This window comes from Acomys russatus, chromosome 28, assembly GCF_903995435.1.
Source record: "Acomys russatus chromosome 28, mAcoRus1.1, whole genome shotgun sequence".
Taxonomy (NCBI): domain Eukaryota; kingdom Metazoa; phylum Chordata; class Mammalia; order Rodentia; family Muridae; genus Acomys; species Acomys russatus.
In genome coordinates, this window is record NC_067164.1 from 26312442 (window position 1) to 26326850 (window position 14409).

The following is a 14409-nucleotide window of genomic DNA, read 5'->3' on the forward strand; positions in this document are numbered from 1 at the left end:
TCCCTGTCCTTCTGTGTATTTCTCTATTTCTACAGTCTCTCACTGAACCCACAGACCCATGCTTTAGCTGGCTATTAAACTCAGGTCCAGCAAGTTCTTACCAACTGAGCCATCTCCCCAGCCCTATTCTCTCTCTCTCTCTCTCTCTCTCTCTCTCTCTCTCTCTCTCTCTCTCTCTCTCTCTGTGTGTGTGTGTGTGTGTGTAAAGATACAAATATAAATATGGAGGCCAAAATTCAACATTGGATGCGTTCATAAATCACCACTCCACCTTAATTTATATTGGAAAGGTATATTGCTGAATATAGTCTTCACTAATTGAGCTAGACTGTCTAGTCATTAAGTACCAGAGAGCCTCCTGCTCCACTCCCCTTCCCTAGGTATGGGGTTACTCTGCCATACCTGGTTCTTTTTTAATGCGGATATTAGGATCCAAATTCAGGTCCTGTGCTTGCATATAGCAAGCACTTTACACACTGAGTCAATTCCCCCGTTCTTTCTTGTTGCTATTTCTAACGTCTTTTGTATACATATTGGCAATTCTGAAACTTGGGATAACACAAAAGATACTTTGCTCTGTTACAATCAAAGGTAGTCATTGGTAAACACATTTTTTTGAGACAGGGTTTCTCTGTGTAACCCTGCCTATCCTGGAACTCACTCTGCAGGCCTCTGGCCTTGAACCCAGAGATTCACCTGCCTTTGCCTCCTGAGTTCTGAGATTAAAGGCATTCACCACCACCACTTGGCTCATCTTTAATAAATTTAAAGATTATGCCTACCTAGTATCACAAGACAAAATTATATCATGAGGCAGTCTATTTCTTGTTGGATCATGGATATGTGTTGTTAGATGACTGGATTTTTGGGAGGAAAGGGGCAATACATGTTCTCAAAATAAATGCACAAGCCAACATTCTGGTTTGTTTAGTATTATGAGGGTTATATTAGTCCAGCTGAGAAATATGTAAGACAAGTTGGGTACTAATGTGTCCTGTAGCGGATTGGAATGGTAAAATATTCTCCGTATCAACTACAGTTATTTCCATTCCCCCAGTAAATCCCAGATGTTAACTCTTTCATGTACACTTACATATGACTGCAAAAGTTTCACCCACATGAAACTATCATAAGTAAGCACATAGTGATGAGGTATTGTCTCAAAAGTAAAATTTGGTAAATCAATTTTATTATCCTTAAGAATTTTCTTATCGGTCATTAAATTTTCTCTGGATACAGTTTGCTTAGAAAGGCCCTCTTCATGGCGCTCTTCAGCTCCTTGTTCCTGAGACTGAAGATGATGGGGCTGAGGAAGGGGGTGAGGACTGTGTAGGTGATACCCATCAGAGTATCCCCTTCCAGAGACTTGGGGCCCTTGGGCTTGAGGTAGATGACAGAAGCAAAGCCATAGTGCACAATCACCACTGTGAGGTGGGACGCACAGGTGGAGAAAGCCTTGTGCCGACCTTCAGCTGATGGTATCTTCAAGATGGCAGCCACGATGAAGGCATATGAGAGGAGGATGAGGAGGAAGCATCCCAGGAGGGCTGTGATGCACACCATCCCCACACCTCTGGCCACCACAAGCACGTTCTCTCCACATGCCAACTTCAACAGAGGTGGAACGTGACAAGCAAAATGGTGGATCTCATTGGGTCCACAGAATGTGAGGTTGAAAATGGCTGAAGTCACCACTGTCCCCATGAATGAACCACCAACCCAGGACCAGGCAACCAAGCAGGCACAGCCACGGGGGCTCATGAGCACATTGTAGCGCAGTGGATGACAGATCGCCACGTAGCGGTCATAGCCCATGACCGTAAGTAGAAAGGAGTGGGTGAAGCCAAACGTGAAGGAGAAGAACATCTGGCTGGCACAGGCCAGGAAGGCGATGGAGTGAAGGGTGGAGAGCAGGTCAACCAACATGCGTGGGATGATGGCGAAGGTGTAGAAAATCTCAGAGATGGAGAGAGCACACAGGAAGAGGTACATGGGCGTGTGGAGACTGTGTTCGCTCCAGATGGTGGCCATGATGAGCAGGTTTCCCAGCAGTGTGAAGAGGTACATAAGCAGGAACAGCAGGAAGAACATCAGCTGAAGATGAGGGAAGGTAGAGAAGCCAATGAGGATGAACTCAGTCACTCCTGAGTGATTAACTCCCTGCATGGAGGCCATGCCTGAGGTGAGGTAGGGAGAGGTCATCTACTAGATGGAGAAAAGTTATCAGTGTCACCCTACCTGGACACACCCAAGAGGCTCAGCCTGAATGAGTACAGGTGCCATTAATCCAGTTCCTACTGTTACAGCATGTAACCTAATCCTGTCATTTGATTAATAGAGATGATATTGTTTTCATCTCCATTTTGAGTGTCTTTGACATCATCGCTGAGAATATTGGAGTGTGGAAATGGTGAGCAAATGGTCAAAGTAAAGCTGTTGAAATGGCAGATCCAAGATTCAAACCCAGAACTGAACTGACTTCATAGACATGAAACTAGCCCTTTTCTGGAGCTCTCAACCACTACTTCCCTGCTCTTGTTATTTTTTATGACACATCCTGGTTATTTTCCCAGTTTCAGGTACTGCAGTGTACACCCATGACAATAAGTTCTTTGACCATGTTCATCTCCTACTTAATTTATATCAATCAAATGATTCATCTTGGGTTGTCCACATGAGAAATACGATGCAATAGACCATGTTGCTCTTTGTATCAGAAATAGCATGCTATTGTTTTCCACATCCCATAAGGATTATCTGTATGCTTTGAGGTAATCAGCCCAACAGGAAAAATAGAAGACACTAGAGCCAGTTTCAATCCCTATTCTGTTGACTGTGTATTTCAGTAAATTTCTTAAGCCTTTTTTTTTTTTCCTTTCTGTCTCTGGACCTCAAAAGTATGGAGAAATGCTGTTTTCACTCAGTAAATAATCTGAATTTAATGAGGTTTCATGTTTCTATATGAAGCACTTAATTATACTTCTATTACCTTCTGTAATAATTAGGCAATGTGAAGTTTGAAAGAGTAGATCATTCCTCTGTTTTCTAGTCCCATGGCTTTGCCTGCTGTACGTAGCATTCTGTGTTTGACATCTGTTGATAAGCATTAAGGCTCAACTACACAACTACACTGTAACATTACACATGCTTGTATATGTAAGTGTGTGTGTGTGTGTGTGTGTCTATCTGCAAGTGTGGGGGTGGGCTGCATTGTTTGTTACTCATGCTCGGTGGCCAGAAGAGGGCACAAAGTGTCCTTGATTGTCACTCTCTACTTACTCCTTTGAGGCAGGATCACCCCCTGAACCTGGAGCTCAAACTCTGTTGGCCAGAAGGGGAGCCAGCAATTTCCTTTCTGTGCTACAAGCTACAGGGGTGCATAGGATCCCTGACTTGTTATGTGAGGGCGGGCGGGCATCCAAACACTGGTTCTTGAGTTTATACACTAAGTGCTCTTAAATACAGAGATCTCTCCAGGCACATAACTTCATGTTTTATGGCCAAACAATCCACTTCCCCTGTTGGCGGATATTTGAGTTGTTTTGTCTCTTTTGCCTCTATGAATAGTGTGTAAGTGTATATATTCATAGAAGTATAAAACAGATGAAAAGTTGCCAAGGTCCAGGGCAAAAAGACAATAAGACCTGACTGATAATGGGTACAGAATTTATTTGTGAGGTTAAAAAAAAATTATGTCACAGAGCTCCACAAGAAGACCAACAGAGCCAATTAATCAGGGCCCAGAGGAGCCTGCAAAGACTGAAGCACCAACCAATGACCATGCATGGACTGGACCTAGGCCCCATGCAAAGGTGTTGCCAAAGGGCAGCTCAGGCTTCATGTGGATCGTGTAGTAAGGGGAGCAGGGTCTGTCTGTGACATGGGCTTTGATGCCAGCTTTTGGATCCCTTGGGACTGCCTTGGAAGGTCACAAGGGAAGAGGACGTGGTCAGTTCTGATGGGACTTGATGAGCAGGGGTAGATGGGAAGGGAGGAAATTCCATTTTCTGAGGAATAGAGGAAGAGGGAAGAGGAAGGATGGGGCTATAATCAGGATGTAAAGTGAGTTTAAAAAAAAGTAAAATTTAAAAATAAAAAAAGTCAAGTCACTAAACAAAAGCATTGAGTTGTATGATATCACGATTACGCTTACTACCATTGAGTTTTACATAGTCTTTATATTTCTGATAGCTTGTTTTAAAATGAAAAATTAGTATTATTTCTCTATTTTAAAAGTTCCCATACAAAGTAGCAAGTATCCTTATAGCATTCTCATGCACACTTGGTTTTGGGTGACCAGTCATCACTTCTCTGCCCCACATCACCATTAAACCCTTCCACCTCTAGCATTTCCACTTTCACTTTGACATCACTTGTGTTCTATTATCTTCCCTGCTCCTTTCCCTTAAAGTTCTCCTTCCTCCTTCTCATGAGCTCCTTCGTAGTGTCCCGGCACCCACCAGCTCTTATACCCATACAAAGATACACAGTTCCATACGTTTTCCTGGAGCTTTCATAACTTTATGTTTTTATGACTGAATAAAATCCCATTGCCTGTATATACTTTATTTATATTATCCATTGGTCTGTTGATGCTTATCTAAGCTAATCCCATTTCCTTGTCATTGCCAATACAATAATCAGAATTAGGGCCTGGAGAGATGGCTCAAAGGTTAAGAGCAGTGACTGCTCTTCCAGAAGTCCTGAGTTTAATTCCCAGCAACCACATGGTGGCTCACAACCATCTATAATGTGATCTAATCTCCTCTTCTGGCATTCAGGTGTACATGTAGACAGAGCACCATATACATAATAAATAAAACAAATCTTTAAAAAACAATAATGAGAATTATTAACATTATTCTTGGTTGAGTAATCAAAATTGCATAATTTGTGGGACACATGATGTGTGCATGTTTGTGTGTGTGTGAAACACAATATGACTAAATTAGTTCATGGCCATACCATTACCACTGTAATTTATTGTTTGTGTGAGTGTGCATTTGTGTGCTATTGTATGAGGGTACTTGGTGTGGTGTGTGCAGAAGTATGTGAGAGTGTATGTGTCTATGAACAGGTGTGAAGCCCCCCCCCCCAATCATCTGTCTTCCTTTCTCAATAACCACTCAATTCCCTTGAGACAGGGTATTTCTCTGAACCTTGAGCTTGCCATTTTTCTAGTAGGCTGCCTGCCCAGCAAGCCAAGCTATCTTCTTGTCTCCACATCCCATGCCCAGAAATGAGTCATATCTCTGCACAGCCTGGCTTTTTATCTGGGTTCTAAGAAGTAAAAAAAATTCAGGTCCAACAGAAATTCTACATTCTCAGCTAACTTTCTAAATTTTTAAACTTGTTTTATTTTTTATTTTTATTTTTTTCAGTGCCAGAGATAATCTCAGAACCTTATATGCGCTGAGTAAGTGCTGTATTATTAGGCAACACCCTGCCTTCTCTTTATTTCATGGAGAGACTTTTAAAGTTTGCCTTTTAGTGATGTTGAACGATATAATAAATTCTTTTTAAACACAGTCACCCTGTTCTGCATTAGGGCTTTATACCTACTTCTTTTCTCTATATGAACCATTTTTTTTTTTTTTGCCCACTGACCAACAAATCTCTATTCCTTCATTACTTCACCTGAGTGGCAAATGTTCTTCTATTTAATTTGCCACACCAAGAAATCCATTTTATGATTGAAGATCATATGGTAGATCAATGATAGAAAAGTGTAAGGTCTCAAATTCAGTCCCCAGTTCTGAAAACCATATATATTAGAAAAATGGGTTTGGGGGGGCATGTAGAATGATGGTTCAATGGTTAAGAGCATTTGCTGCTCTTCCAGAGTGCTGTATTCAATTTCCAGCACTCAAAGAAGGTGGCTCACAATTACCTGTAATGCAAGACTATTGAATTTGGAACTCAATACTCTATTCTGCGATGGGCCTTCCTGTGCCTTGCGTGGTGTTTAACAACGTCCCTAGTCTCTTCCACATAGAAGTCAGAGGATGCTGACCAACTGTCAGAAGGAAAACATCTCCAGACAGGGAAACATTTACCCTGGTTAAAATCCCTGACCTATAAAAGAATACAGTTGCTTCATTGGTACCCTTCCCATGCACAAGTTGCCTGTGTCCCCCTTCTCCATTCAGCAAATACATGTTTCTCTTTTAAGGCATAGCATCAATGTCATGTCCTCAGTAGAGTTTCCTCGGACATTTTCTTCCCAAAGTAGATTCAGTTACTTCCTTTCCTAATTGACTATAATACTCTAAACTTATGGACTGCTCATGGGTTCATCAATCTGCACCATGATGGAATCACATCTGTTCCTGAAACTGGACTGAGTTCTTACGTCCGTGACCATTGTAACAGTCATACCAATACTGTGTAGTAAATGAGACTGATTCCCCCATGAGTATCTGTCCTTTTCTGAGTTTGTCCTGTGCACAACTGTGCACTTGCCGCCAGGTTCAGCACCACTCATGTGGTTCTCGAATCTTTCCCACGGCATTGGAAAGCATCTGCTGTGCTCCCAGTTACGCAGATTAGAAGGGCTATTCCCACAAAGAACCTACCACTTTCCCAGGGCAGGACAACTGTGAGCAGAGGAGCCAGGGTTTGAACTTAGGTCCTAGTGCTCACAGAGCTTGTCCTCTGCTGACCTCTCCTTATGCTGCTCATCACTTACTAGTGACTGTTAAAGAAAGCCAGAGGCTGCTTTCAAGACAGAGAGATCCTTTTCTCTGTGGGTGACCATGCCCACTTGTATTCCTTATATCACCAATGACCCAAGGAATCCTCAGAAAAGAAGAACTCTGCGATGAGAGCTGATTACACCTGGAGGGGGGGGATGAGACTGAGGTTGCCTATGCCTCCCACTGGCTGGATCTATTCATTCCGAACACAATGCAAAATCTGGGAGAGAGAGTAAGAGATCTGTGTATCCCAGTATATTGTGAGGACAAGAAAGGAGGAAGAGAAAAAGTGCAGAGGATTTTTAAAGGTATATTTTAGTTTTAGAGGTATATAGAGTGTGCTGTGTACTGTCATGGTGGACACATGGTATTGCACAATTGTCAAAGCTTAGGAATGGACAACACCAAGAATGATGCAGCCTAATATAAACATGGCTTTCAGGAAGAGTAACACACACACACACACACACACACACACACACACCCCACAGAGGCTGAGGGGAAGCAAAAAGGGAAAGAGAAGGTGGGGTGGGGGAGAGAGAGCTGTCTTAAAGGAACCCATGAATGGTGCCACTTTGACATCCAGATGTTTGCAGGCTAAGCCTGGCATGGATAAATCCTAGCCATAAGTGTCCATAGTGCTTCTCAAATTAAGCATTAGGGACATTTAGGAAAGTATCATTTATTTTTAAATTGATAATATATTTGATTGCCTAATCATTATTATTTAAATTTTTGCAGAGCAATAAATATTTTGGTGCATACATACATATTAATATAATGTGTCATGTTTATGTCAAATTACCTCCGTTGCTTATCAATTTTTGTGTGCAGCACATGAAATTTGCTCCTTGACATATGCAATAGATTTTTATTGACTACGTTACTTTGCTGTGTAATACATCATAAAATACAACCCTCTCAACTTATTTGTTGTCTTTGGTCAGCAATTCTGCATGCGTTACCTTAAAAAAAAAAAAAAAAACAAGCTTCTGGCAACCACTCACACAAGGCACAAACAGGAAAAATTCTACGTGACTCCAGGGATGTGGAACACAGCAAACTTGAACTCAAAAACACATATGAGTGAGATGACATGGCCAAGCTGCGTTTTTAATGATGAGACCTGTGCCCCTAATTCTGTCACATTGATTTTCACATACTGTCAAATATTCCCTGAGGAACTGTCCCTGTTTGAGAACCAACAGTTGGCCCTGCCTTCTCGCTAAGATCCTGACCCATTTCCTTGTCATGGACAGCCCTTAGTGAAACCGCTCTCCTCTTTCTTGCATCTCAGCTGTCTTCTCTCTCCCTTCTTTTCATCTATCACTCCACCTTTCCCAACGAAGTCCTTATTCTTGACACCCCACGAAACTGGCCTCGCAATTCTCAGTGTACTCTGTCCCTAGTTTGCTACTAGACTCCGGCTGCACGGGCCAATATATGTTGAAATACAAAGACATCCTGGGCAAGAAAGTCTGCTCTTCTCTTTCTGCAAGCCAGTTTTCTCACCTGTCCAAAAAAACCTACCTTTTGAAGTAGGAGATCCCCCAAAGATTCATAGGGTCTTGACGACCCCTGCCTCACAGTGCCTAAATTTCTTGAAGAGCGCATAAGCAGGTGGCTTGCCTGAATCAGTAGCTGGTGCTTTCTTCCCAGGTCTCTCCTGGTGAGGTGAGCGGAGAGGGCATGGTGACCAGCCTGAGAGTCTGGGCTCTTCACCTGATTCCTGTAACGGAATTTTCCGATTGAAAATGTCTGTGCATATGGAGACTGCACTGGTACGGCTGGGGCCAGCTTGACAGAGGGCTTGAAGAGGCCTGCTCACCATTTTTTATCCCATGCTGCTTGCCCATGGCTTGCTCTGGCTGGCTGCGGTCCTGCAGCATCTGCCTCTGCTACAGGGAGCACAAGGCCCCTAGGGTTCTGCCAGGGATGAGGCAACCTCAGGGAATCTGTGTCCTTGTTTTCCCCTCTCCCTGCTTTCCAGGGGTGAGTCAATTACCTGAGCTTCTCTGCGTCTTGAGAAGAGATTTGATTCTCAGCAATCTGGAAATTTGGGCACTAGCTATTAGAATTAATAACAAAACCACCCTACAACCGCCCATAGCCCCAGAGGCTGCCTAGTCTGCTTCCTCTACTTTCCTACCTTTGCAACTTGTTAAGCTTAGAGGTATTTTTAAATGTTCATTTTAATGCAAAGAAGCCAAATACTTGGGGTTTTTTGTTTGTTTGTTTTGTTTGTTTGTATGTTTGTTTTGAGCAATTCAAATGCCACAAACAGTGCTGAGGGCCACGTAACACCTAGCCATCAAATCACAATATGGCATTTTGTGAGAATCCTTTAAAATCTCTTTATTAAACATTACTTTACATATTTACTTCTTTATTTAGTGTGTGTGTGTGTGTGTGTGTGTGTGTGTATGTATGTGTGTGTGCGCACGCACATGCAAGCCATGCATAACATACTTGTGGAGGTCACCTTGTTGGCCACATTCAGAGCTTTACATGTACATACAAGTGAACTCATGTAAGTCCTTAAAATAAGATTTCTCTGGACACCATAATTTCATTTTTGAGATGTTCCATACTTCACATAATAGCTCTCAGCACATATGTCCATGGGACTTGAGCTATTTCTAATGTTCAACTAACACTTCCATCTAGATCAAAACATTTTCAACAGGGCTGAAGATGCCACCCAATGGTTAAGAGTACCAATTACTCTTGCAGAGGACCCAAACTAAGTTCCCAGGATCTCTGTCAGACAGCCTACAGCTGCCTTTAACTTCAGCTCAGGATATCAAATACCATTTTTTTCAGGCCCCAGTCAGGACAGACACACATGGAGTATACACTTGCACACATAAATATAAATATAAATATAAAGAATACTTTTTTTTCAGTGTCCCCAAATGACACTTCATCCCCACAAGCAGCCACTCTTCTCCTCAGCCTCTGGAAACCTCCAGGCTTGTCTCAACTCATGGGATTGCTTATTTTAGGACATTTCACTTAAAGGGAATTGTAAGAGTTGTGAAGTTTGATGCCTTTTTTCCCCACTCAGTACAGTACTTTTAAAGTTCTTTCACAGTGAATCATATATTAGTAATTCATTCCATTCTGTAACTGAATACCTGCCGCAGGGATCTAGCAATTTCTGTATACCATTTAAGTCCTTCCTACATTTTGACTTGTGAATAATGCTTTTTATAACCACTGGTATACAATTATTTAGTGTGTGTGTGTGTGTGTGTGTGTGTGTGTGTGTGTGCGCGCGCGCCACAGCATATGCATGGAAGTCAAAGGACAACTCCTTCCATTATGTGGGTTCCAGAAACCAAAGTTAGGCCACAGGATTGTGATTAAGAGCCTTTACCTGCTGAGCCCTCAAAATTTGTTTGAATTGGTTTAAGTTCCTTTTTTAACAGAAATTTTGATTCCTTTTTATTGAAAACTGCACTGAATGCTGAGTGCCAACTTTTATAATAAACAAATACAGTACCTGTAACTCACACTAAAACAAAACATACTTCTAACAGCCATTATTTTTCTGTTTGGGACAGTTTAAAGTTTTTGTTTTGTCACAAAAACAGGAATGAACCTATGCAAAGGCTCAAAAGAGGTCATCTTTAAAAACAAAACAAAACAAAACAAAACAAAAAAAGGCAACAATTTGCAAAGGACTCTGAGTAGAACATGTAACTAGCTGATACAACTCTAACAGATTTGTCAATATCTGTCACATCTAATAGCACACTTGAAGTGTTCTTGTAAAGGAAGGAACTTATGAATGCCTAAAAACATGGTGATGGGAGAAGGGGGAGGCTAGGACTAGGGAGAGAGGAGGGATGGGGCTACGATCAGGATCTAAAGTGAATAAATAATCCCAGCACTCGGGAGGCAGAGGCAGGCGGATCGCTGTGAGTTCGAGGCCAGCCTGGTCTACAAAGTGAGTCCAGGATGGCCAAGGCTACACAGAGAAACCCTGTCTCGAAAAACCAAAAAATAAAAAATAAATAAAAATAAAAAAATAAAGTGAATAAATACATAAATAAAAATTTAAAAAAGAATGATTAAACTCCACTGTAGACTCTAAAAAAAAAAGTGGGTTGTTCATAGACAATCTGATAAGTTACCACAAAAAGTGTTACCTGCGACATAAGGAAACATAACATTTTTCTTCTTGAACGATTTTTGTCCAAGACTTTCCGTTCAATAAAATAGCTGAGGATATGAAACTGAGAAAATATACTTCAGTACAAACAGCTTGTGAAACGTAATACTTTCTTCTTTTTTTCCGTTTCTTTTTTTTGTTTGTTTGGTTTTTTAATTTTTATTTTTGCATCATGGGAGGGTTTACTGAACTCACAACCAACCTTGCTGCTTAGATATGAGATCCTTCTGTACAGGAGCTTTCACTTCTTCAACCCTGCATGTGTAGATGTCTACACAGGCACACAACGGCCTCCCCATTTTGTCTCAGTGTAGTCTTCCTATCAGCAAAGAAGGCAACCAGCCCTGGAGACAGACCAAAGGAGACTGGGGATTTCCTCTCAATGTTTTATTGCTATTCAGAATTCAACATTCTGGAACAAGTTGCTCAGGACCTGCTGTGCCAAGGGTACTGATAAAGGAGAAGCTCTGTTTATTCTTTGTGATCTGATGCACAGAGGAAAAACATAACACACAATAACAGAAGTTAGTTGTTAATAAGCCATGCTCAAGTTTTTCCACACTGCTGGAAGCAGACACCATCCTCAGTTTTCTAGCTCTTGTAGTTTTTTTTTTGTTATTGTTATTGTTGTTGTTGTGTTTTTCTCTCTCTTTTTTTACATATACATTTGTGTTATTACACATATATACAGGAAACCACCTACAGCAAGAAGAACCACAAAACTGTCAAGAACTGTATAAATGTTACATTCATACTGTTTTGGCTATTTGTATTTGTATTTGGCAACCTTGAAGAAAACATCTTTCCTATCTTGGTGAGTCTAAAATTCTGAATGTAGATCAATATCTATCATGTCTCATCTCTACCAGCTTAAAACATCTATCTAGACCTAAAAACATCTTAAACCCTGAAGAACTAAGCTTAACTGTAAAACTAAACTGTCTGATCTTCAACCCCATCAGAGACTTGAGAAAGAATAAAATTAATTACCTGAGTAAACCAGAAGTGCAGGTTAGCAGCTCCCAAAATGAAAAAACTAGAGAGACATTTTGCTGATGGATAGTCACCCCAAAACTCTCTATAATGGTGGAGTATCATCTTCAGCCTTTGGCCCAGTATATCCTGTGAGGTAGGAACTATTGAGGATTTGCTTACTCTGTCTTGGCAGAGTTCAGTCGTCAACTCTGCCTGCATCCCAGCTTGACCATTTTTAGACAGAATTCTGTCTGTGGCAGAAAGGAGGATGCTTTTCCCAGTGCCTGGTTTGCCACATTTGAAGCCGTCTCCCTGAGGAGCTTCTCTGAGGCTCATAGCTCATGTTGCTTTAACACTGCAATATTGGTGATGTCCAGGGTCAGTTTAAAAGACTGTCAAATTCCTCTTCTTAGTTCATCCGTTTTCTACTGTTTCATGGTCCCAAGTTTATTTGAATGATTGCCTTCTAGCATTCACTGCTATTGCTGGTTGGCATACTCTGGATTATCTGCCTGTTTTGTGGGCAGGGGAAGGAAGCTTGGAAAGGGTGTGCCATTGTGGGGAGGTTGTGAGTCACTGGGATGCCTCCAGGGATGAAGATCCCTTCCAAAGCTGCAGGGATCCCTCCTGGAGCCACACATTTCCAAGATGACTAAGGACATTGAGCATTTCTTTAAGTGTTTCTCAGCTATTTGACGTTCCTCTGTTGAGAATTCTCTATTTAGCACTGTACCCCACTTCTTAATTGGTTTATTTGGCTTGGTGGTGTTTAATTTCATGAGTTTTTAATAGATTTTGGATATTAGCCACTTGTCAGATGTAAGACTGGTGATCTTCTCCAAGTCTGTAGGCTGTCATTTTTGTTCTGTTGACAGTATCATGTGCCTTACAGAAGCTTTTCAGTTTCATGAGGTCCCATTTATTAATTGTTGATGTTAGAGCCAGAGCTGTTGGTATTCTGTTCAGGAAGTTGTCTCCTGTTCCAATGAGCTCAAGGCTCTTCCCAACTTTCTCTTCTAACAGATTTAGTTGTCTGGTTTTATGTTGAAGTCATGATGTCTCCTCTTAACCACTAGAAATAACCACAGATCATATGGTAGTCTATGGTAAATGACTACAAAGCTATTTTTAAAATTTATTTATTTATTCCCTTTATATCCTAATCTTAGCACCCTCCCTCCTCTCCTCCTGGTCCCACCTTCCTTTCATAACCCAGAGAACAACCAAAACCTTCTATCCTGCCTTTTGGAAAATGGGTTATGTTCTCTTAAAACTTCTTCCTGCTGGTTCTCTGCTCCTCGTTGTTCCAGAGACAGCCACATCTTTGCATGCAGTGCCAGCCTATTCACTGGACACAATACTGAAGGTCTGTGCAAACGGATTTGGTCATATTGGGTGCCTGGTTACCAGGGCTTGCTCCTCATTTGGCAAAGTGGAGATTGTTGCCATCAATGAACCCTTTTTGTCCTCAACTACCTGGTCTACATGTTGTAGAATGACTCTACTCATGGCTAGTTCAACAGCACAGTCAAGGCTGAGACTGGGTAGCTTGTCATCAATGGTAAGCCCATCACCCTCTTCCAGGAGTGAGATACCACTAACATCAAATGGGGTGATGTTGGTGACAAGGATGTTGTGCAGTCTACTGGTGTCTTCAGCACCATGGAGAAGGCTGGGGACCACTTGAATGGTGGGGCCAAAAAGTCATCATCTCCGCCCCTTCTGCTGATGCCCCCATGTTTGTGATGGATGTTAACTGGGAGAAGTATGACAATTCACTCAAATTTGTCAGCAATGCTTCCTACACCACTAACTGCTTAGCCCCACTGGCCAAGGTCATCCATGACAACTTTGGTACAGTGGGAGGACTCATGACTACAGTCCATGCCATCAGTGCTACCCAGAAGACTGTGGATGGCCCCTCTAGAAAGCTGTGGAGTGATGGCTGTGGGGCTGCCCAGAACATCCCTGCATCCACTGGTGCTGCCAAGGCTGTGGACAAGGTCATCCCAGAGCTGAACAGGAAGCTCACTGGCATGGGCTTCTGTGTTCCTCACCACAGTATGTCTGTCATGGATCTGACATGCTGCCTGGAGAAACTTGCCAAGTATGATGACATCAAAAAGATGGTAAAGCAGGCATCTGAGAGCCCAATAAAGGTCATCCTGGGCTACACTGAAGAACAGGTTGTCTCCTGTGACTTTAACAGCAACTCCTACTCTTCCACCATTGATGCTAGGGTTGGCACTGCTCTCAATGACAACTTTGTAAAGCTTATTTCCTGGAATGACAATAAATTTGGCTACAGCAACAGGGTGGTGGCACTCATGGCCTACACAGCCTCTAAGGAGTAAGAAGCCCTGGACCACTCACACCAGCAGGGCATAAGATCAAGAGAGAGGGGCCCTTGCCTGCTGAGAAGTCCTGCTTCAACTCAGCCCCTGACACTGAGCATCTCCTCTCACAGTTTCCACCTTAGAGGCCCAGAATAATGGGAGGGGCCCAGGGAGCCCTACTGTCTTGAATACCATCAATAAAATTCACTGTACCTAAATTGTATTT

At 42.1% G+C, this 14409-nt stretch overlaps 1 protein-coding gene and 1 pseudogene across 1 annotated transcript; one reads left to right on the forward strand and one right to left on the reverse strand.

Moving 5' to 3' along the window:
* Positions 1–1218: 1218 nt before the first annotated feature.
* Positions 1219–2175, reverse strand: LOC127211020 (olfactory receptor 10H1). The gene has a single exon (XM_051170851.1). The coding sequence runs from the start codon at positions 2173–2175 to the stop codon at positions 1219–1221; it is 957 nt and encodes a 318-aa protein (XP_051026808.1).
* Positions 2176–13099: 10924 nt separating this feature from the next.
* Positions 13100–14201, forward strand: LOC127210549 (glyceraldehyde-3-phosphate dehydrogenase-like; annotated as a pseudogene).
* Positions 14202–14409: the final 208 nt, after the last annotated feature.

Excerpts from the sequence above, each read along its gene's own strand:
- LOC127211020 (XM_051170851.1), bottom strand. The coding sequence starts at position 2,175 with ATGGCCTCCATGCAGGGAGTTAATCACTCAGGAGTGACTGAGTTCATC.